The sequence below is a fragment of the Boleophthalmus pectinirostris genome, unplaced genomic scaffold (assembly GCF_026225935.1).
Source record: "Boleophthalmus pectinirostris isolate CB_2022bp ecotype Guang Dong unplaced genomic scaffold, ASM2622593v1 HiC_scaffold_6, whole genome shotgun sequence".
NCBI lineage: Eukaryota > Metazoa > Chordata > Actinopteri > Gobiiformes > Gobiidae > Boleophthalmus > Boleophthalmus pectinirostris.
The window spans coordinates 26,033,815-26,057,505 of NW_026571447.1; the positions used below are offsets into that span (position 1 = coordinate 26,033,815).

Below are 23,691 nucleotides of genomic sequence, written 5' to 3' on the forward strand. Positions count from 1 at the left end.
TTTCCATAAGCCCTTAACATCCAATGGAGATGAGAAAAAGTACTTCTTAATGTGCAGATTTTGTTGTATAATGGTGCGTTCAAGGGCCTGGTCACCATTAATGCTCATGTTCAAGGAGTGTGGATTTCCCTTTTGTTTGTTTTTTCTTAATAGACACAAATAGAAGCAATGGCTTTTGTGCGGATTGACTTATCACATTTTAGAATCTGAAAACCACCAATGGATCATCAGTATATGGAACTTTATTCTTCACTTAGTTTTGGAGGAGAATTGTTGGCATTAATGCTTTTCTGTACCCTTTTGTCTACAGGTGTTTCTTGGTCAGCATGGCAGTCGTCATCCGTTTACAGGGATTGTCGATAGCAGCGGGTTCTCAGGACATTCGCAAGTTCTTCAGTGGCCTTAGAATTCCAGATGGGGGAGTGCATATAGTTGGAGGCGAGTTAGATGAAGCATTCATCATTTTTGGCTCAGATGAGGATGCAAGAATTGCCATGACTAAATCTGGTGATTATATCAAAGACTCACCTGTTAAATTGCTGCTGAGCAGCAAAACAGAAATGCAAAATGTTCTGGAAAGAAGCTCTGTGAATATGGTCATGGATCAAAGAAAAATGCTGGATGAAAAACCAAGACGTATGAAGATGGAAGAAAAGAGGGGACTCAGACATTCAACTGATCGTGGAAGGCCTTCTGGCAGATTGGGCTACTCTCCAACACAACACAGAAGGACATCAGGCTTTGAAAAAGACAGACAACTGATGCTGCGAGGGATGCCCTTCTCTGCCACTGAGAAAGATGTGCTTAAGTTCTTTGACGGTTTGGCTGTAGAAAAGGTGGTTCTTGTGCAGAACAATAGAGGACAAAACAATGGGAATGGCCTTGTAACATTTGCATCAAAGGAAGATGCAAACCATGGGCTAAAAAGGCACAAGCAATACATCGGTACAAGATTTGTTGAGATTTATACATTGAAAGAATGGCAACAGGTTTTTGGGAAGATACCATTGGTGTAGCTCCGTCAGGAATGTCTGAAAGGCAGCAACAATCACAGCCTCGCAGTCAGGAGGCTTCACAGTATCATGGAAGATCAAGGTCCCCCCCTTTAGTCCGTAGCTCCTCACCCTCAAGTGGTGAATACTGTGTTCTTTTAGACAATATGTCCTATGCTGCAGAAAAACATGACATCATGAAGTTTTTCTCTAGAGCCAGGCTTGGAAGTGATCAGATTCTCTACCTGCTGGATGGCAGTGGCTCAAGAACAAGACGTGCATTTGTGCTTTTTAGAAGTCTGCAGGATTACCGTGATGCTTTGGATCGAGACAACCGAACTATGGTTAATCGAAATATTAGCGTTCGTCCAATCTCAAGAGAAAAAATGATCAGTCTTTTGGAAGATCAGAAGCTCGATTCTTCCAGTGACAGAAACAGCATCCACATAAGGTCCCTTCCATTTGATGTGAGGAAAGTTGAGGTCATGGACTTCTTAATTGGGTTTAATGTGGCTGAGGATGATGTTATTCTCCTGCGTGATCATAAAGGAAATGGCCTTGGTGAGGTTATAGTTTCTTTTCAGACTGAAGAGGAGGCTATTGAGGCCCTCTCGCTCAATGGACGAAGGTTTCTGGGGTCAGAGGTTCGACTACGGGGAGTTTCACAGTCCGAAGTGCAGGACTTGATTAAACCAAAAGTGTCTTCGAGAGAAGATCGCTATCCAGAGAGGAAATTTGAAGCATCCTTTGTTCAGGAGACAGACTTTGTTCCTAAAAGACCATTGAGAGAAGAGCGCTCTCGTGTCTCTAGGGACTTGACACGAGGCTCACATAGTGAAGGCAGAGAGAGTGCACGTGGCGGAACCAAGCTCTCCGGTCATGATGGTCCTACTTGTATAAAGCTAATCAATTTACCATTTAACATTAAAGTAGAAGAGGTTTATGACTTTTGCTATGGCTACAGCATAATCCCTGGGTCTGTTTCACTGCAATACGATAAGAATGGGGCTTCAAAAGGCACTGCAACTGTGGTGTTTGAATCCCGGCAGGAGGCTCTCGCAGCCATTGATGATCTTACTGGTAGACCAATTGGCCAAAGAAAAATTCAACTTGTATTTCTATAATATTACACATTTTATTGTCTTAGGTAGACAAGTGTGCCATTTATGTATATATGCAACATGCTTTTCTTTTGTAAAATAAATGGTTCTGTGAAATTGTTTTGAAATAATGAGTTATTTACTTCTTTAAGTTCTGAAAGTTGCATTTTTGTCATAATTACATGAGCAAGGGGGGAAAAAGGAAAGAACACAGATATAGCAAAGCATTTATTTTTAATGAAAATATTCAACAAAGCTATGTATTATGATATCTCAAAGTATGTCGATTACCAGTGTTGGGAGTAACGCGTTATAAAAGTAACGAAATACAGTAATGCATTACTTTTTGCTGTAACGCAGTAATGTAAGGCATTACAGGGGAAAAAATAGTAATATTTTACTCGGTACAAATGTGAGTAACGCGCGTTACAATGTTTTTTTTAACCTGGATTGAAGTGGTGAGTTTTTCTTCATACAAATTCGCTAAAATCACCTCGATATCAGCAGCGGTGAAACGCCGGAGATGCGCCCTCGTAGAGCTTCAGGTAACCGCGGGCGAAAGGACTGACAAAGAACTCCACGCTGTTTAGACCTGGTTTAGACCTGGGTCAGTTCTGGTTTAGGCCTGGTTTACACTCGTCCCTCCCTCTATCGCAGTTTACTTTTCGCGGTCTCGCTGTTTCGCAGATTTTTTTTTTTTTTTGTGTGCAATTTTGCATGCCCTTTTTTTTTTTTTTTTTACATTGTATGAATGCGTATTGCGTCCCTCCCGCTGCGTCCTGACTGGCCAAGGGACTCCTGTCTCCTGTACAGTACAGTACAGAATGTGTTCAGCTTCCAAATTTAAATACATGTTCAGTCTCTAGCAGTGTGATTCTGAAGTGCTGTACGGTTGCAAGTTTTCTCCCCGACGAAACCCACAACGTCGACGAAACGTTCTGAACCGACAAAGGCTCCTGCGCTCGCACCCAAAAGGCAGAGGAAGATGCTAACATCACACAAAAAGTTGGACTTCTGGACACGCTGAAGGAAGGTAGAAGTTACTCGCTGTAACAGACTCTTGCACCGGCTCGGGTACCTGCAAATAGTTGCTGAAATCAGGGCCGCGAGCCCGAGCAGCAGGGTACAATAAAGAGCGATCGGGCGACAGCCGCTCTTACCTCCGTGAGGTGCGGAGCAGAGCCGCTCCTTTCTCCTGCGGTCACCTTCTAGCCCGTCCCTACAGTGAGTCCTGTTTTAGTCCTAGTTCAGTTCTGGTTTAGTTCGAGTTCAGTTCTGGTTTAGTCCTAGTTCAGTTATGGTTTAGTCCTGGTTTAGACCTGGTTTAGTCCTGGTTCAGTCCATATACAGCGCAAAAGTTATTTTGGTGAGAGTAACTTAAAGTAATGCAATAGTAATGTAATGCCTTACATTTTAAATGCAGTAATATTGTAATGTAACGAATTACTTTGAAATGACAGTAATAGGTAATAAATGACGCATTACAGTTTCAAAGTAACTTGCCCAACAGTGTCGATAACATATCAAGGTGATGAAGAAAGATGGGTATCTCCATAGTTACAAATGAAGATTAACTAATAAAGGAAAAAAGGAAATACAGACTGAAAAGCTTCCTTATTTTAAAATATATATTCATTAATATTTGTATACAGTTATGGGTCCCGTTGATGTATTTTGTTGGGATTTAAACTTCACTTCCGGAGTAGTTATTCCGAAGGTTTATTTTCAGTTACCAACAGGAAGTAGATTTTTTTTTCGCTGGCATTACAAGACCTTCACTGATCCACGCCGACAAAGTTTGTACAACAGGTGAATACTAAATTACACATTTCTAACTTGATTTCAACAATGAAACAACTTCATTTGAACGTTTTCATCTTAAGAGTAAACATAGCTAAATCTAAAATATAGGTTAGTACGTAATTGTTAATTGGAATTTGAAATATAACATCACTGTTAATTTTTGGAGCACTAAGATGTTTGTTTGAACGTTTTAGATCAAGTTTATATATACTTCTGCATATCCATTCTACGATAAAAGGAAAATAACTTTGCATGCACCCATAAAGTGTCTATGCTTACACCCAACTCGTTACCTGAAAATTTGAGTTTATCGACGCTAGCTAGTTAAAACCACAGTAAGACACTTTACCCAAACAAACAAAAAACTAAAATAAACGCTTTTCCCCCTCATCAGAATCAGAATAATTTTTGGTTTTGGTTTAATGCACTGAAAAACCTGACTCTTAGCCTGTAGGCGGGCCTCCATCTTCCACTGTATGGCATACAACTTATTTATCCTCATGAAAAGTTTTCTGAAGTATCAACTTTTATTTCCATGGAAGGTGATGTCCCACCGCCAGAAAGTAACAACGTTCAATAACAATTAAAGTGTGTTTCTCATTGGCGTCAAACTCCCTCAAAATTCTTTCAAAATATTGTGTGACATTTTTAAAGCAACATTTTAAAGCTTTACAATGGCTAACATGTCTGTAAAGTAAATTGTTGTATTGCCAATTGCAAACAACTACTTAAGGTTCAGATGTATAACAGTGCCAATTAGTGTTTGTGGTAATAATGTAAGTTAAGTTTGAAACACACATGTATACACCAAGCTTTTAAATGGTTAGATTTTAAATGGTTTATGTATTGAATGTATGAAATGTTAGCCTACAGAATGGAGATTTCAAGAAGAAGAATTCTGCAAAAGCATCTAGAACCTGCAAGGCCCCTTCGTCAGTGCTTTCCGTATTAATATTGGTGAGTATTTCTCTGTCGAAGGTATAGGACAACACCAGAATATTAACATTATTTATTATGCATCCTCCATCATCGCAGAGCCCACAATCCACCCTGTCACATGCGCACAAGCACAAGCCAAGATTGAGGTGGCAAGTCAAGAGGTAAAAGTCAACATATTGTGCCCCCTTTGACAAAAATGCCAACAGAGCTCGGTATCAAACGTTTACAAGCAACAAGCCACAGTGCAAAACTTCCATTGAGATGCATTAGCTGCTGGGTCACTGATGGTAAATAGATTTATCTCTGTGTCAAACACTTTCGAATGAATGGCAAGTTGAATATTTAGTATTGTAAAATCTCTGTAGGTTTAAGATTATGCTAACTGACAATTTTATGTTGCTTTATGACAAGGTCCTGAGCGCTGCTGTTCATCTAACTAAAAAGTCTTATGAACTATGTCTAATATTATGATGCTCTATGTCTCTAATATTATTTACAGCCCTTCATTGGCATTGAGCAGTTCTACAAGATCCTTGACCTTCACAAAAAGAAACAAGGTATGCTTTAATTTATAAAAGCAACGTGTATCCTTTGATAAGGCCACTGTTCTCAACTTAATGTGTTCTTATACCAGAACGGATTGCTTACTCAAGGGACTTTTTAATTAGTCTGGCAAATTGTCCTGCGTCTAGGAAGAGACCAAAGTTCTTACCTGAGCACTCTATTGTCTTATCAACTGCAGTAAGTTTAAATGAACTAAAACAAAGGTTTATAAGTTGTTCATGTATGCACTATATGCTGTGTGTATATTGTTTTACCAGAGAGACCCTGAGTACCTGCAGATCTCTGACAAAAATTGGAGTAAATATTGAACAGATGTGAGTGAGATTTTTCTTACCTTATTTTGTATTTCTTGGCCTGACAATCAATGTTTATCATGTGTACATTTACTTTGCATTTGTGGATAATGTTTTCACATTTTTCATGCAAATAACCTTAGTAACACTTTTAATGTGATATTGTGTACTACAAAATTATATTGTGAACATGCTGTTTTTCAGGAACTTCATGCTGTTTTTCAGGAACTTCACCCAAGTCCCCACCCCAATTTCTTATCTCTCTTTATGTAAAATGTGCATGTTTATTTTTATTTATCTAAAAACAGTTTGAAGAAGTAGAAAATAGTCATGTTTGTTTTGTTTCACCTTAAAACACTGTGTTAAGCCTTTGTTTATTTTTGTTGATGTGTGTGCTGTGTGTTTTTCAACAAGGATGTACCGTGCATCTTATATTCCAAAAAATTAGGATAACACATCTCAGAGAAGACCTCTGTAATTAGTGGGAAGAACTTAACTTGGAAGTAACTGTAATGATGTGGTTATTTGGAAAGGTATAAGATAAACAAAGTGTGTGCTCACATTTTGGTTTGTTTGGTCTTCATTCTCACATACTTTCAAATTCACTATAATCTTTATGTACAGCAAATTCTACTGTTTTCTTACTGTTTCTGTTTCATTCAACAGCTTCATGATCATCAAAAATTAGATGATTTTAAATTTAGTTGAATATCATGTTCCCCTTATCTACTTAAATGGTCTGTATCAACACTGTCTGTTTGGGGATAGTAATTGATTTCCAGTTGTTAGTACACTCACCATTTTCTTGTCTTAAAGTGCGACTGAAAGAGGTAATTAAGTGTTGAGTGTAGGCTATTATATAACAAATGCTCCATGCATCCAAATACAGTGGAGGAAGTAAGTATTTGATGCCTTTCTAATTTTGTAGATTTACCCACTGACAAAGAAATGAACAGTATAATTTTAATGGTAGGTTTTAACATTGAGAGAGAATATCAAAAAGAAATTCTAAAAAATCACATTATAGAAAATATATGAATTGATTTTCATTTCATTGTGTGAAATAAGTATTTGATCCCCTACCAACTATTGAGAGTTCTGGCTCACACAGACCAGTTAGACACTCCTGATCAACTCATCACCTGAATTAGACCCCTCTATAAAAGACACCTGCCCACAGAATCAGTCAGTCAATCAGACTCCAAACTCTGCAACATGGGAAAGACCGAAGAGCTGTCAAAGGATGTCAGGGACAAGATTGTAGACCTGCACAAAGCTGGAATGGGCTACAAAACGATAAGCAAGAAGCTGGTGTTAAGAAGACAACTGTTGATGCAACTAGGTACTCGAAAACTGAATAAATATAAAATGACCATCAGTAAACCTCGGTCTGGGGCTCCACACAAGATCTCACCTCGTGGGGTTTCAATGACCACGAGAACAGTGAGAAATCAGCCTAGAACTACACGGGAGGAGCCAGTCAATGATCTCAAGGCAGTTGGGATCACAATCACTATTAGTAAACCATTAGTAAGACTTTAAGACGCAATGGATTCAGAAAACACATGTGCAGACACGCCTGAAGTTTGCCAATGAACTCCACTGAATGATTTAGAAAGGGAGTGAGAGAGGTTCTGTGGTCAGATGAGACCAAAATCCTGCGCTTTGTCATTAACTCAACCTCGCCATGACTGGAGGAAGAGAAATGCTGCCTATGACCCCAAGAATATCATCCCTACCATTGTGCTTTGGGGATAGTTTGGGGGAGAGGGGGGACGGGCACAGGACAACTTCAGCGCGTCAACAGTCACTGTTAAAATAAACCTACCATTAAAATGACAGACTGTTCATTTCTTGTCAGTACATAAACTTACAAAAACAGCAAGGGATCAAATAATTATTTCCTCCACTGTAGAAATCAAATACAAGTAAAACGGGATTAGGAAATGTTCAAATATTTTGTTCATATTTTAATACTAACAGATACTATCACCAGAGCACAGTGTTCAGGGTATTTCATAAAGGGCGTGTATCAGCTGGGAGGAGGCGGGTGAAAGGTGGGATCACAGGGAGCCGCATGCTGCGTCAGGGCCCCCATCCCTGACGTCGCATTGGTGGGAGGGGCTACGTGCCTACTAAGCGAAATTAATTTCAGTAGCGAAGGCTATAGAGGTCATTCTTCGCAGAGACATCTTGTTTTATCTACCTTAGTCAGTGTACTGTGTTTTGTTTTAGGCTGTAGGTGCGTAAAGCCAACCTGCCGTGTCTGAGCCAGACAATTTGGGGAAAATAGCCATCTATCCATTTCCTCGTTTATTTAGACAGGATAGCCCGTTCTTTCTACCGTCGACAAACTGTTATTGATTGATTTTATTTTATCTCTAAAGATAAAAATTTGTCTGATTAATCTGTTGAATATTTTCAAGAAGATGAGTGGAAGAAGCGGACAGCGACCAGCGTCATGCACTACGTAAGGATTTCCGGTCACGTAGTTACCAACATTTTCTTTGATTTCTATCGATTCAATCTTTTTATAGGATTTATTTAATTAACATCGTATTCATGATTTAGAAAACAGCTGCCAGTCTTATGTCATTTTTGTTGACTTTGTTATATGAACACTGAATCGTTGTTAAAGTCCAATAAAACGACTAAATTAGACTAGAATTAGACGTGACTGCCCTACACCCAATACGATAGAGTTTTGTAAAACTTTTGTATATACAGCCCTGAGCTTACTCTTCAACATACAGTTTTATTTCCACACACCATTGTAATAAAATAATACATTTTGTAACATAGTAAAACAATATAAACCCAGTGACAGGTGCTTTACAATGTTATTATGTCCAGGGGTTAACTTGTAAACGCTTTTGTCTTTTCACATAGGCCTATACTTGTGCATAATCCTCACCTGGATGGAATGAAAGATGATGTTCTCTATCACTTCAGTCTTGGAACAGAAACCCATGATCTCCCTGCTATGTTCAGTGATGTAAAAGTAAGAAGCACTACGATTTTGCCTTATGTTTTTTGTCTCATTTACATTATATTATTATCATCATTAACGTCTTGTGTACATTTCAGTTTGTTTGTGTCGGTGGCAGCCCATGGAGAATGAAATCTTTCATCGAATACATTGCCAGTATACTAGGGATGGAGGACCCAAAAGCGGAATATCCAAATATCTGTGCTGGAACGGACCGCTATGCTATGTACAAGATTGGACCTGTACTTTCAGTTAGTGTAAGTTAATAATTTACAAATATTATCAGTAATATACCTTTTTTTTAACCCTTTTTTTTCTTTAGCTTGACACAAAATACCCTTAAACAGTCATAGACACATGATAGGTGTGTGTGTGGGGGAGGGTATGAACACTTCATAATGGTGTTGTAATCTATTGGTGATTTGATATTATAGTAGCAGCAGTTACATTAGGTGTAGGTTATTTAATTTAATGTATTAGTTGTTATCAGTTATATATATGTTTACAACACACATCAAAAGGGGTAACCTGTTTATTTTCTAGCATGGCATGGGGATTCCCTCCATCTCCATAATGTTACATGAGCTAATAAAGCTACTTCACCACGCCCACTGTACTGATGTTACGATTTTCCGCATTGGGACCTCTGGTGGGATAGGTAGGTACATTTATAAACACATTATAACCATAAATACAACTTCTGCCATTCTACATTTGTTCTTTTTTCTCTGTTGTTAGGACTTGAACCCGGCTCTGTTGTTGTCACCAAACAGTCGGTTGATGCCAATTTTCTACCAAAGTTTGAGCAGGTGATACTTGGTAAGACTGTCATGCGTAACACAGATCTGGACTCAGAGCTGGCCCAGGAGTTACTGGAGTGTAGTAAAGAGATAAACCAGTTTAACACACAGATGGGAAACACCATGTGTACCATGGACTTCTATGAAGGTAAATCCACTCAGGATGATCCTAGATGAGAAGCTAAAATACTGTTATTTACAGATTATATTATGTACTCAGGTCAAGCCCGTCTGGATGGTGCTTTCTGCTCATACACTGAGGAAGATAAACAAGAATATCTTCGTAACGCTCAAGAAGCTGGAGTCTGCAACATAGAAATGGAGTCTTCTGTGTTTGCGGCTATGTGCAAGATGAGTGGCCTGCGTGGTAAGAAACTGTTCAAGTCCAACATAGCATTGAATGTTATTACAATGTTATCTTATGTTTATGTATTTATGTTTGTCTAGCGGCTGTGGTGTGTGTCACGTTACTAGACCGCCTTAAAGGAGATCAGCTTACAAGTTCTCATGACGTCCTCAGCAGTTACCAACAGCGGCCGCAAATCCTGGTCGGTCACTACATCAAGAAGCACCTTACCCACAAGAAAGACAGTTAACACCAAAGTGCAAATAGTGCATTTAAAGATATTATAGATCACGGTTTTATTTTTAAATATTTTGTTAATCTGCCTTTCCTTTCACTCTGTGGTCTTAATCCTATCACTGCATAACATGAATATGATGTTCTTAAATATTGCTCCACAAAATTTGTATATATATATATATATATATATATATATATATATATATATATATATATATATATATATATATATATATATATATATATATATACACACATGTTTCATGTATTTAACTCTCAGGTTGTTACATAAATTTACCTATTTAAATAGAAAGGTATGTTTATCTATATCACATATGATTTAATAAATACATATAAATAAAATATTGTAAACGTTAGTCTCATGTCACTTTTATTTCCATGAACATATTCTGTGATGCTATGACACAGTATGAACATTAATTTATATGTTTAACGTATCTTTCCATTATGATATATTTGCATACCAGCACAGTCCAAGCCTGGTGCTTGACTATCATAAATATTGAACGTTCAATATCTATGCTTGACTATAAACACTGTAGGCCTCTATACTTCAAATAAACGATACATTTACATGACCAGATAACTAGATTAATCAGTTAACCCAGTAACAAAATCTGATTTTGGCATATAAATAGCTACTGTCTCTTTGCAACTGACTTCAGACGATAGAGTTTCAAATGTTATTTTTTATATTAGGCCGATTTACTGTAGAGTTAGTACAGTTACAGCTTCATCTCCATGAGTCACTGATGACGCTAATGTGCCCGGTGACCGGTCCCGAAGTAATGGTGCTGATTTATTGAAATTCTGCAGCCTGTTCCCAGAAATAATCTAACAGTGGGATGAGGATATCGCAGCACACTGGCCCACTGCTGGTCGCATAGAGCTGAACTGCGTCTGCGCGTAAGAGGAGTGTCCGTGTGCACGCGCTCTTGCCTCCTACCATCCATCCGATCTGGACTTGCTGTGTTCGCTGACTCAGTGCCTTAAGCAACATCCCTGTTCACCTGAATACAGCTCCACAATCCTCTGCGGTGAAATACCATCCAGCATGGCCAAAACAGCAGCAGGTAAGCCTTCATTATTTCAATCCTCTTCCTAACCAATGCGTAGGCGTAGCATTGCGCACATGAGCATAGGTTATTATTTCACCTTTTCGGCCTGATGTATGTGGTACGCCTTTTCCAAAAGTGTAACATTATTCTAATATATATGGAGTTAAATTTTCTGTCATCACGTTTAGTCATTTGAAATTGCGTTTTTGGTGCGTCTCTGTGCGTTTTGGAATGTAGTCTCAGTCTATGTAATTAGCCAGTGTGTTAACAACCCATGTGTGTTTGCTTTGGGATTTCTTCTCTTTCCTCAGTTGAATAATTTGGATAATCTATTATATCATTTCATATTATACCATTGTTTAGTTCGGGTACATTGTTATTTTTGCTAGAGGCTTCTTTATTTACACCTGCAGTTGATGCTACAGCGGTCTGACATGCAGCATAATGCAGACGGACCCCACCCAAGACGCGAGGATGCGAGCGTTTAGCCCTCATACAAGCGAGGGGCGTTTTATCAGTCATCCCTCTACAAAAAACTACAATAACCTAAACACATTTCACACAAACCTGGATGTTATTAAATATGAATTCATCTTTTGTTGATAGACAGTCTTTCGTGATTTACAATAGGCTATTTTAGGCCTTGGGACGAGCCTCCTGTCTCATTGTGGTTAGTGGTTCAGTTTGCATTCCATTCATATCATTCCTTATAATAAGTGGCATATAAAAGAACCTGTCTTTTAGATTAAATGTAGCTCTGAATGGTAAAATGCAAAGGAAACAGGTGCATGGCAATGTGGGAGGGCAAGCCATCACTGCAAGGGGCTTTCTGCAACACTAGTGCTGCGAACTCAAAATATTTATTAGCATATGCACAGTGAGGAAACATGCCAAAAGCTAAATACCTGAAAACTATAACCCAAATAAAAATGATGATGTTGGATCATATTCTTTGGTTCAAAACAGATCAGTCTTGTGCACTGTTTGAAAAGTACTTCGGGCAAGTTTCTAGAATACCCCACCCACCCTCGTAGCATGAATGAGGAATAATAATTTTTGCCAGAAACAACAATTTCTCAGACGTTCTAGAGATGTAAGCTCTTTTTGCTTGATGAAATCTGTTTTGTTCACCATATTAATTATTCAACAATGCTGTTTCCTTTGGTTGCGAAAGAATATTGACAGATGACTGATGTTAACTGGTATATTGACTTAATTTCCTTGACATAAACGCAGAGATTTTTGTGAGCGCAGAGACTTATTAATCAGTCCATGTGTCACAGTTTCAAAGGCTCATCTATGTGATGTTGTGTTATTTACCTACAGCCTACAAAGAAAAGATGAAGGAGTTGTCCGTCTTCTCCCTCATCTGCTCCTGTTTTTACCCTGAATCTCGCAAAAACCTCATTTGCGAATTTGAAGGTATATTGATCCATTGTGTTTGCCTATTCCCTTTTTTCCTAATACATTAATTGATTTAATTGATTGGAGATTGATTTTCGGGGTGTTGTCACTGTGTCATTTACAGACATGGAGGTGAAACCAATAGACAAGCGAGCATCTGGACAGGCTTTTGAGGTGATTCTTAAGCCTTTATCTCCGGTGTCAGAGGTGTCCCCAGGTCTGCCCTCTCCACCCAAGAGGGACATCTCACTGGAGGACATCGAGAAGAAACTGGAGGCAGCAGAAGAGCGGAGGAAGGTGAGATGCTCCAAATAGTACAAGTTAACAAAGTACAAAACTGTGCAAAAGTTTCAGGCAGGTGTGAGAAAAGAGCCAAGATAGCCCTTTATAAAAATCTTGAATTTTAATTTTTATTTTGGTTATAAGGACTCTGCAGTGGTAATAAGGAATTTGCAGAGTTATAAATGTGTCAGGGACTGTATTTTAATGGCTCCAACTTCCTGTTAAAATGCATAAGTGTTTCGAGGGAGTCTTCACCATTTTGAATTAAAGCACAGAAACTGCACTGCAGTGGCCCACTGCTCCTGACATTGAAGGATGGGTCAAATGCTAAAAATAGATTTTTCCACAGGGACAATATTTTCAACCTTAACCTCAACCTTAATAGAACATAATGTAATTTATTGTTGTTGCAGTTGTTACATTTTTTAATCTTTCCCCCATAGACTTTAAACTATACTAAATACATTTCTGAATACAATATTACAAGCCTGAAAGCTTTTTGACTAATAAACTATTAACTTAATGATTAGTGACTTCTTAAAACATGTAACAAAATTTTATTTCATTAGTTAAAACTTTGAAACTGCAAAAAAGAAACTGCCAAACATACTTAAACATTTTATTGGTTGAGTATCTTTAGACAGTATGTCTATGTTGAAAAAGCAAAGGTAAAAATATTATTTTTACTTGCAGAACCACATGTCCTGCCATCTGATAAGCTCCATGGACAGAGCATTTACTTCAGAAAGTCTGAGCTCTGCTGTTGTCAGATTGCAACAGTGTCATGAAATAGGTCTTTCATGATGTTACACAGTTTGCATCCTTCCTCTGGTCCAGAGTCCTTTTATACACACATATTTATGGACTTTCTGTTATAGGTGATATCACGAGGACTTTTCACAATTCAAAAGATATAATATTTTGTTTTAATTTGCTTATTGCAATGGACCTAAATTTGAATCTTTCTTAAACCCATGAATAGGATCATTGTTTGCCTTGTCTTTCAGTCCCAGGAGGCCCAAGTGCTGAGGATGTTGGCTGAGAAGAGGGAGCACGAGCGGGACGTGCTGCTCAAGGCCATGGAGGAAAACAGTAACTTCAGCCGGATGGCCGAGGAGAAACTCATGATGAAGATGGACCAGATCAGGGAGAACCGCGAAGCCCACCTGGCCGCCATGATGGAGCGTTTACAGGAGAAGGTAAAGACAAAGTGCTGCATATGGACATGGATAGATAATAAAGACAATACAATCATAATATTCACGTAGGGCTGCAAAGATTAATTGACTCAATGTGAAAAAAAAGTATTTTAATGAGTATTTTAATAATGGTAATTGTTATCTGGACTATACAGATTCTCTATCTAAAAGCCTTCAGTCATCATATTGTATACCTAATTTGGTTGATAATGTATTCATCAGCTAATCGGCTAATAAAAAATTACTAAAATAATTGCTAGTTACAGACCTAGATTCACACTCTGACATTGTTTAATCTTGTTTTGTGCAGGAAAGACACGCCGCGGAGGTGCGCAGGAACAAAGAGATTCGGGAGGAGCTGACAGCATGAGCCCAGTGCTTCTACAGTGAAACTCCATCTCCCTGAGTCCTGAACATCACCTCCTCCACACAGCATCACTAGTACAGACACTTGCAGTCTTATTTATGGATACAACTACAGTAACAATAAATTCAACTGATTAGAGTAGAGAGTATTATTGAGTATTTATCTTGACTGATTTATTCATATCTGAGTGAAGTGCATTAAATGTACAACACAGTATTTTTTACTTTGTGGATATTTATTTAATTTATTGAAAGGCCTTTGATGGGTGAGTTGGTTCTAGACTGAGTGTGTTATGTCACGATTATGTATGATCATGTGTTTGTGTCTTTTGTGAAGAACGATGGTTGGTGAATTGTAGATAACAGACTTTTCTCACTGTTTTCATCCATATCCCACACTTACATGGAAACGAAAATGCCAAACACACATTTAAACGTGTCCACTTTCTCTATAGATAGACCTTGAGGTGCTTTATTAGAATCAAGAATGTTTCTGCCCAACTGGAGCAGCTCTTTGTACACCTGTTTTTTTTCACCGTCCTTGTCATTTTGCTCAATAATTTTGTAAAATAGGCTACACAGTATTTGAGAGCTCATTGACGGATTGTTATGCCACACTAAAGTTCTCTGAATAGTCTTGGACAATGGAATGTGCTTTTTGCTCCAACCTTGGTATCGGTATTAGTGAAAATAATTATGTCTGGTCTGGCTTTCTGAATGTGAATTATCCATGGCGCACCTGTATTTGTGTCTGCTCCAGTCAGGGGCTTACAAAGGGACAGAGGCACTCTGAACTAGTCTCTTTTTAAATTCACTGGTATGAACACACTGCTGCTTGTATTTCCCCCTTCATAAACTCGCTCTGTTAAAGCTTTGATGAAAAAAAGCAATCGGTTCTGTAAATCTGGCATGCAAATTTGGGTTATTTTCTGTGCTTAAAGGGAAAATGTAACAGCTAATAAAATGACAAGTTATATAAACATCTTGAAAAGCAAGGGCTCCTGAATTTCATTCATCTATTGTGATCAATGAATGTGGGTCACACTGATAATAACAAATAATCCAGGCTACCCTATTTGTCCAGCAGATGGCAGTGTTTGTTAAATAAATAATAATACGTTGCTGAATGGCCTACACGACACTTCACATTCATAACATTGACCACAAGCAAGATTCATTAATTTAAAAAAAAACCTCATCTATTGTCCTTCTTGTATGATAGTATTGGGATAACATTAAATGACAAATGATTGCCACACATTAAGCTGAGGGTATATTGTTGTCCTTTACCTTTTAGTTCAGTGTCCCCATCCTGTTCACACTATTGTCTTTATTTCAGAACAACCCAATCTGGTGAGGTCAGGCCAACATTGTAAAGGATTTCCTCTAGCTCTTAATGATTTCCTGGGTATTCAAAAGGGCAACAATGTAGTCCGATTTAGTTACCTACCTGGCACATCGTCAGGGGGTGGCATTGGAGCCCATAAATTGTAGATTTCGACAGGTTCTTATTACCCTTTGTTCAGCCTCCATGTGAATATGAAGTCCTATCAGAGAACACCATCATGAGACTGGTCATAAGAGTAAACACACACACAGTATTCCATATTTACATTGAGCACTTTTGTGTTTATTGGTACAAAAATACATTTGAATTATTAATATCACCCTATCAGCAGGATCTCGTTCATTCTGTGGGGTATTTCTCTCAAACTACAGGTTCACCGAAACAAGTTCTTGACAAATGTAGAAGGCAAATCTACTTAATCTATACAAATCTGAGCAGCACTTCTACTTATTCATGGGCCATAAATCATGTTTCATTCATTACAATAAAGGCATGTTCACTTCATTCTGTCACAACAAAAATAAAATACACTTTTATCGTTTAACAGCCATTCACACTTCACAAAAGAGCAGTTCATAAATCCTGTGTTTTCTTGTGTGTGGTTATGGCCCGGCTGGCTGCTTTCAGTTCTTGGATCACTTCAGAAGGCTCCGATCTCTGTGCCCCACGGCCGGTACGGCTTAGACAGAGTAGAGCTGGAGCTCAGAGCGGCAGGGGCCACCAGAGGTAGAGCCCCAATGGACAGAGGGAACGTGAGGGAGGACAGCGACGACAGCAGAGGAGGAGAGAGCTTAGACCCTGGGACAGTGAGGGCGAGCGGCAGGGCTCCATTAGGAGGCACCCTCAGAGAGTCTGTGTGGGACAGGACAGTCAGGCTGGACACTGGGGACGCCTCAGAGGACGAAGAGGGTGAGGATGAAGAGGACGAAGGTGAGCTGCTGCTGCTCCTGGGGGCCAGAGTCCTGCCCTGCAGCAGGAGCTGGTGTGAATGGGCCGAGCCATAAGGGCCCCAGGCCAAGTGTTCCAATCCAGAGTGCACCTCTCTCTGTGAGGCGTAGTTACTGAGGTGGGACACCAGTCGTAATCTCAGAGGGTCTGCGCTGTCCCGTCCCTCCATGATGCTCAGGTAACGGGCTGTCTCTGCCAAGCACTCCCTGAAGCCCAGACTGTGGTAGTCTTTAGCCAGAGCGTACGCCTCAAAGTAACCTGCCATAGAAACAGTCCTTAGTGACAAACAGTGACTGTATTTTCTCATATTATTCAGTTAATACATCGGTAGTTACCTTTCCCACCAGAAGCATGAAGCATCTTCAGATGGTCCACAGTCATCTGCAGGATTTCAGCTTTTTCCAGTTTAGCCGACCCCTAAAATAAAGGACCCCAGTTTTATTCACCTTTTGTTGACACTTGTACAGCTTCTATACTGTACATTAGGGCATGTTACATTTACCTGTTTCTCAAAGGCACTTGGCACCAGTCTTCTCAGTTCTGACAGGCTGTTATTGATTCGGTCACGTCGCCTTTTCTCAATAATCTGAAATGAAAAAGACGCCCCTTAATTTTACCATATAATTAACACAACTACAGCAGATGGAAACTTTAGAGACAAAGATAGACTGCCTTACCCCTCTGCGTCTTTTTCTGGCTTGAACCTGCGTGGTGGTGGTTGGTGACACCGAGTCATGCGAATCCAAGTGACTATAGAGTCGTAAGAGAAAATGCAAGTAGCTTAGTATTGTATTTCAATCACACAAAAATAAACGAATCTAAAAACGCACGCACGCAAAAACGTACAAAATGTATATAAAAAGTATACTCTAATAAAAAAGTACCAACCAAATCTCATCGCTGCTGTCCTTCTCCACCTCCACATTATCATCAAGGTCGCTGTCCGAGGAGCTGTAATTGTGGCTTCGCTTCATGTCGCTTTCCAAACCCGCGCAAAAGAGCGTCTTGGAGAAGTGCGTGCGTCCCGGGGCGCAGTGAGAGCGGAGGGTCTCAGAGCATCAGTTTAAACCGAGACTTGTTTCACTTCACTCCTCCGTGCGCGAGGGGGCGTGACGGGGGCGGGGCTCCCGGGGGGTTTAGACCTGCTGAAATCAAGGTGGCAAAAGGGTGACGTCTGTTTTAAAGTTGGCAAAAGAGAAAGAGAGAGAGAGAGCGGATAATGTCTCTCTGTAAATGAAGAAAAAAAAAAAAAGGAAATGGGAATATGAAAAATGTGTGCGTCTCTCTTACTATAACCTAACTCAAGTTGCTAATAGCCTAGTGAATACATATGTGTATAATCTCTCAGTAGCAAAATGAGTTGTGCCAGTGTCAAAGTAGTCAGCTATACTAGTACAAAAAAGTTGCAGTGGTAGCAATAGTAAGTATTACTAGAAGTATTGCAAAGACACACAGCAATCATTAACTTTAGACCTTTATTTTTTGACCAAGTTCGTAAACTGTACAATAATCACTCACAAGATATAAAAAAGTGGGGAAAGGTAAACACAAGTTATGTATTTTTGTGTATTTTGAATGAATTATGTAGGCCTACTTAAACATATAAATAGTCACATTGAGAAAGCCTGATTTTGTTTGATCTCAGAAGCAAGAGTTGGCAACTTGATCTCCACATGGATCAGTGCATATTGTTGTTGTGTCCTTTGGCAAGACACTTTTCCCCACCTTCCCTTTGTATGAATGTGGTGTGTGTGTGTGATTGGTGATGGTTGGTGGGGATGATGGCACAGATTGGCAGCCTCATTTTTCCCTGGAAAAATTGACCATGAATGCTTGTATTGACCAGAGGCTCACCAAAATGTATAACTTAATTTAGTATTTTTTCAGACCATCTTAAAACCGTATCAGGCAGTATTTGCTGTGTGCAATGTGTCACCATGGTAGCTGATGAACATTCCACCATGGACATACATGTAGACCCCCCCAGTGAGATGTCACTGCAAAGTATCAATAGCAGTATCAGTGCACACGCTGTCTGAAGTATATATAACTTCTTCTGGTTTGCGTCTGACTGGTGCACCCTCGGGCCTCTCTCCCTGTATCCCGCTGTGAGCCCAGTTCATGTGCAGCAGGTCCCATTGTGGCTCTGGCTCTCCCCTGGTGCTCAGCTCTCAGGGACACATGGCCTATTAGCAGAGTGTGTTGTCATTGTGGCTGTCAGCTGTGAGGCTCCACAACAGCACGGATCAGCCGGGAGGCCCAACACGCAGCGCTCAGAGTTGCCAGGCGCTCCTTGGAAACCCCCTTTTTACACGACACAAACCGGTCAACTGACTGGCACCGAGGCCACTTCCCATGGATCCATTCATCCTGGGGAGATGGAGAGAAGAGCAGAAATATTTTACTTACAACAACAATTGAATAACCTAAAAAACATGGACAAGAGAAAGTGACCTAGATTACACTCTCAAGGAGTCAATCATTGTGTTTATTTACTCTATTTAATTATATTACTGGTATTTTTGCAATGAAGATACAACAGATGCTAAACTATTTTATGTCCCACAAAGCACAAATATTCACAATAGGTACAGAAAACAATTTTCCTGTTTACAATTTCATAATAATCATAGCAGAGCAAACTCACGTTGGTGGACATATGTGAAATTAATATGAAAACTACCTGCATGTGGATTATATGTCGTTTGAAAATATAAACAATGTAATGCATACTGATTCAGGGTATATAACCATAAACCTTGTATATTAGAATCCATTCATCTCTGTTCATCAAGTCTATTTCATATATTATCATTCTCTTTGCCTTCAACTAGTATTAATATTATAATTATGGTACATCTGAGCAACTGTGACCAATAATTTCCCTTATGAATTGATACAGTTTTAGAAGAGGGTCTCTTATTTTCTGGCACAAACCACTTGGGAACGGGACCCCTCTTGTTACTTCCTGTTGCGTGTCTGCTTAGGCTGTCAGTGAGAGTGTTGCCCATTACTGTGCCCAGTCTGTGCGCAGCTGTCTGTGTCCTCTGTCCCTGAGGTCAGCTGTTAATGTGGTGCGCTGGGAGAGAGAGCAACTGCGGGCCAAAACGCTGTTCCCAGAATGTCAAAGTAGCACTGGTGACAGATACAACATGCAAGCCCCAGTCCAGAGTGGAGTGAATACAGGCACTATGAACTTTGACACCATCCCTGACACATACATAACCTCCCTTTGGCCCTGTCAACACACGCTCTCACTCAAAATCACGACCATCTTTAGCGATTTCATGCATTTCCGCCACACATTCTAGCCTTTCCACAGTTCCAAAGACCCAGTGATGAGACACAGGCTGTTCATAATCAAAAAAAAGTATACGGGTACTTCAGTACGTGTACTCAGGCTGGACAGGCTGGTATAAGTGAGAAAGTTTGAGATAATGATCACTGAATTAAAGTGATAATGTGTCACTCAAGTTATTTGGAAATTTCATATATATATATATATAATATATATATGAAAGTCAAATTTTTATGTGACTTTTTGGTGGGTGGTCCACCATCTCTTTGTCTTCACGGAGGTGTTATTTATTAGCCTGGAATGCATTTTATATTATATGTACCCATCTCCAAGAGGAAATGCAGGTGATACCACCAGGCCATGTTACAGGTGACCTGTAAGAATGTATGCTTTTTTTATTTTGTGAATTTTAGAATTTTCTATTGTTTCTATTGTATTAGTATTTTCCCTGAAATGCATACATCCGAGATAGATGAGTGTAATAGAAACAAATATCCCCAGAAAAGTTACACAGTGCACCTTGAATGCAAGAAGACTGAGGTATGCAGTGCAATATGCATTAATACTGTGGCTCTCAAACTATTGTCCTGGGTGTGCAGCTGCCCTGGGACTGACTGCAAGAAATACGGCTGCCGATCTGTGCCAATGGCTCCTTAAATCAACACACTCATACACCACATTCCCATAAGCAAGATGCAGTGCCTGAAACAAGAATGTAATGATGACAGGATAAAACGAAATTTAAACCACCCACAGTCTGTGCGCCTTAAATCTAATGTTATAGTCAAAAATGAAAACATTCACATTTTTTGTATGGTTTCTTTTTACACAAAATTCCATGGCACTATTTTTCCACAAAGATTCTTCACTTAATCCTCTTCCCATTGAATTCAGTTGTTGTAGAGTGCTTGTTGACCAGGAGGCTCACCCGGCACCAGTCTGTAGTGCAGAAAGCTGAGAGGTATAAGCAAGTATTTGTTTGAACCTGGCGTGTGCCCAGCTGCCTTCCTCAATCTTCCCTGAGGTTTCCCCTGGTGACTCTTTGTGTTCTCGGTGGAGTGTGCATAGGGCTGTGTGCGTGTGTGTGTGTGCGTGCGTGCGTGTGCACGGTGCAGAGTGTGTCGGAGGTGCCGTTTCCCACAGCCTCGATCTAATTCTGTGGTAACTCAATCTCCGTGTGAGCGCTGCCCGTCCAGTGTTCTCCCGCCCGTGCACCGTCTCTCCGCGGCCGCCTGAGTACATGAGTGTGTCTGACAGTCCCACTAGAGCCCACTAGACCCCTCCTCACCCGCCCAGAGCCCCTCCTCACCCTCCCAGACCCCCTCCTCATCCTCCACCTCCTCTGTGCTGACCCCCTCCCATCAGGATTGATTTACTATGTCAACCGTTGGGGCTGTCTGCAGTAGCAACGCTCACAGCCGCTCCTGCATCCTGTGTGCACCCCATGCTGATATGTTTTACCATCTATGAGCGCACTGGAGTAAAGCAATAGAAGTGCATTCAATATGACGTCCACTTCAAGCATTCTTAAAAAAAATTTTGCACAAACACAACACCAAAATGAGACATTATGCAAGAAAGAGGGCCACCCATTAAGCTTGGTCTCAAATAGCTGTAAGGAAATGTCTCCCTGGCGGCTTCCATACAACAATGTTATCCTATGGGCCACAGCTTCCTGCTTGTTCCTTGCAGCCTCAGTCAGCACCCAGGCGCTATATTGGGTAGGGACCAGACCAGTGTCTCATTCACACTGTCTGACCATAATACACCCGCTCATTCAGTACTTTCCTGTCTTTGTTGGCATTCATGTGAGCTTTTGGATAGGTAAAGCCAGGAGGATATGTTTACTTCCCTGTTTCATTCTGGAAACTGATAAAGAACAGCAAATCTTTGGGCCAAAGCTCTTTGCACGGGGTAGTATTTACGGGTCTTGATTGTGGATGATGAAAGACTTTGATGGAGCAAACTGCACAAAAACGATGACAATGACCTGCGCCGCTTAAAGTAAACACAACAGTGCAACAACAAGGCGAGCTCTTTTTACCCACAGCACAAACAATAGTATTGTTCAGCTGGTTTACCATCACACAGCCCATTACCAGCTAACTTGTGTTTTGCCACAATGGAAGGAAGGCAGATCACAAGACCAGCTCCTAAATAGCTCCACAGGAGACTGGAGAACGTAATGTCCACAAGGACCACAGCGAGAGGCACTGGCAATGCCACACATTGTGTTGCTACAGGAAACCACATAGTTTGTATATCCAAGTGGCAAATTATATGGCTTCTTTTTCTAATAATTCATCCAATTTCACTGACAGTTGAATACAAATACATATGAAATAGTTCAGCAATGTCTCTGTGCACCTGCTCCCATTGTAGGAAAGATAATGCAGCACACAGTGATATTTTCAGCCAGACTGTTGGACGATGTTTTACAAGTTTATCAAAAACTTTGAGCTCTCCCAGCTTCACTCAGGGGCTGCTCTGTGCCAGCTGTCTGCGCTAAAGTAAAGTACTGCGTTCCCAAGCTCCGACCTGTGGGAAAATCTGTTGTGGCCAGTAATTGATTCCGCCCTGCCAGCCCCATTACTCTCCAGTGCAGTCAAACTGCCAGTGATCTGCAGAGGCCGCTTAGCACTGGCCCTTTATACTGCCCCATACAACTACTTCACAAACACAGTCAGTCAGAGCGACTGGTAGAGAGAGAATGTACATATTATATTATGTACACATGTAAAGTAAGTATGTTTCATTAAAGGTGCAGGTGTAACTTTTCTGGTGCAGAGTCTGCTAGTCTACATAGAGATGTTATGCCTTGGCCAAGAATGTTCCAGAGTATGGCATAAACATATCTTTCTTTATGGAGACAGACATATGAGAGTCCCCTTTCAGAAATGCTACCAAGCTCCTTTAATAATTGGGACAGTATGGCTCAGATACAGTCCTTGTGGCCTTGTCCATTAGTTTCTGTCATTAAATATTAAAGTGATCAGATGGTTGAATCTGCTGCTATGGTGTAAAATGCAGCACATGTGTAAAGTGCTTCTAATATTCATCTGTTCATCATATTCATGTGCCTCTGTCACTGCTGTCCTGCCTGGGCTCAGCTGGTGCAGTGTAATATGGTTAGAGAGTGCGTTAGAGATTAGGACTTCACAAATACATGTTTTCTTACATATTTTCACTTAAAGACTAAAAGAGCATAACTGTCAGACACTTCTAATTGTCTCTATAACAAATGTACACGTAAATAATCAAGTACACATGATTATTATGGCCCATAGACAATACATGGATAAAGACTTTGAGAGCCTTAAGTCAAATGATTATTGGGGATTCTCATGACTTTGGAGAGCTTTATATAACTACCAGCTGAGAGGGGCACTTTCCCATGTTGTAAGGGGTCGAGAGAGAGGCCACACTCAAAGCACAGAGGCAGTTGTTTTTCACAGAAGATCCAGCCCACTGTTCAGGATCAGAGAAAGCATAAAAGCCACGCGGAGGACGGTATACAGAATAGCACCCCCGTCTGGTTGTAGCTGTAGCCCACGGGCACTGCCTCCACCTCTACCCTCTGTATATGAATGAATGTCTCTGTGCGGGCCCCTCTTGTACTGCCATCAGGGTGCTGCTGTGGACCAGGCGCCTTGGGCTCAGGGAGCATGTGGGATGAAGGGATAAGAGAGAACATCAAAGCAGGA

The 23,691-nt window shown here is 40.3% G+C and overlaps 5 protein-coding genes across 5 annotated transcripts; 4 read left to right on the forward strand and 1 right to left on the reverse strand.

Moving 5' to 3' along the window:
• Positions 1-6: 6 nt before the first annotated feature.
• Positions 7-2,223, forward strand: rbm12bb (RNA binding motif protein 12Bb). The gene is given in 2 exon segments (XM_055163670.1): positions 7-998; positions 1,001-2,223. Coding segments are annotated over 2 exon segments (1,788 nt in total). The 5' UTR covers positions 7-326; the 3' UTR covers positions 2,117-2,223.
• A 2,531-nt stretch (positions 2,224-4,754) lies between these two features.
• On the forward strand, positions 4,755-6,253 carry gra (granulito). The gene is given in 6 exon segments (XM_055163672.1): positions 4,755-4,838; positions 4,840-4,995; positions 5,334-5,391; positions 5,469-5,575; positions 5,656-5,712; positions 5,896-6,253. Coding segments are annotated over 5 exon segments (456 nt in total). The 3' UTR covers positions 5,707-5,712; positions 5,896-6,253.
• A 1,585-nt stretch (positions 6,254-7,838) lies between these two features.
• upp1 (uridine phosphorylase 1) lies at positions 7,839-10,440 on the forward strand. Its single transcript, XM_020937433.2, has 7 exons — positions 7,839-8,161; positions 8,581-8,692; positions 8,779-8,937; positions 9,224-9,338; positions 9,419-9,628; positions 9,701-9,847; positions 9,928-10,440. Exons 1-7 carry the CDS (start codon positions 8,121-8,123, stop codon positions 10,074-10,076), a joined length of 933 nt encoding a protein of 310 aa, XP_020793092.1. The 5' UTR covers positions 7,839-8,120; the 3' UTR covers positions 10,077-10,440.
• Positions 10,441-10,547: 107 nt separating this feature from the next.
• stmn2a (stathmin 2a) lies at positions 10,548-15,234 on the forward strand. The gene is made up of 5 exons (XM_020937299.2): positions 10,548-11,157; positions 12,469-12,564; positions 12,671-12,843; positions 13,836-14,027; positions 14,338-15,234. The coding sequence occupies exons 1-5, from the start codon at positions 11,139-11,141 to the stop codon at positions 14,395-14,397; spliced, it is 540 nt and encodes a 179-aa protein (XP_020792958.1). The 5' UTR covers positions 10,548-11,138; the 3' UTR covers positions 14,398-15,234.
• An 821-nt stretch (positions 15,235-16,055) lies between these two features.
• On the reverse strand, positions 16,056-17,710 carry LOC110171571 (hairy/enhancer-of-split related with YRPW motif protein 1-like). Its single transcript, XM_020937298.2, has 5 exons — positions 17,578-17,710; positions 17,367-17,439; positions 17,192-17,275; positions 17,025-17,106; positions 16,056-16,947 (listed from the first exon to the last, which is right to left on the reverse strand). The coding sequence occupies exons 1-5, from the start codon at positions 17,661-17,663 to the stop codon at positions 16,382-16,384; spliced, it is 891 nt and encodes a 296-aa protein (XP_020792957.1). The 5' UTR covers positions 17,664-17,710; the 3' UTR covers positions 16,056-16,381.
• Between the last annotated feature and the right edge of the window lie 5,981 nt (positions 17,711-23,691).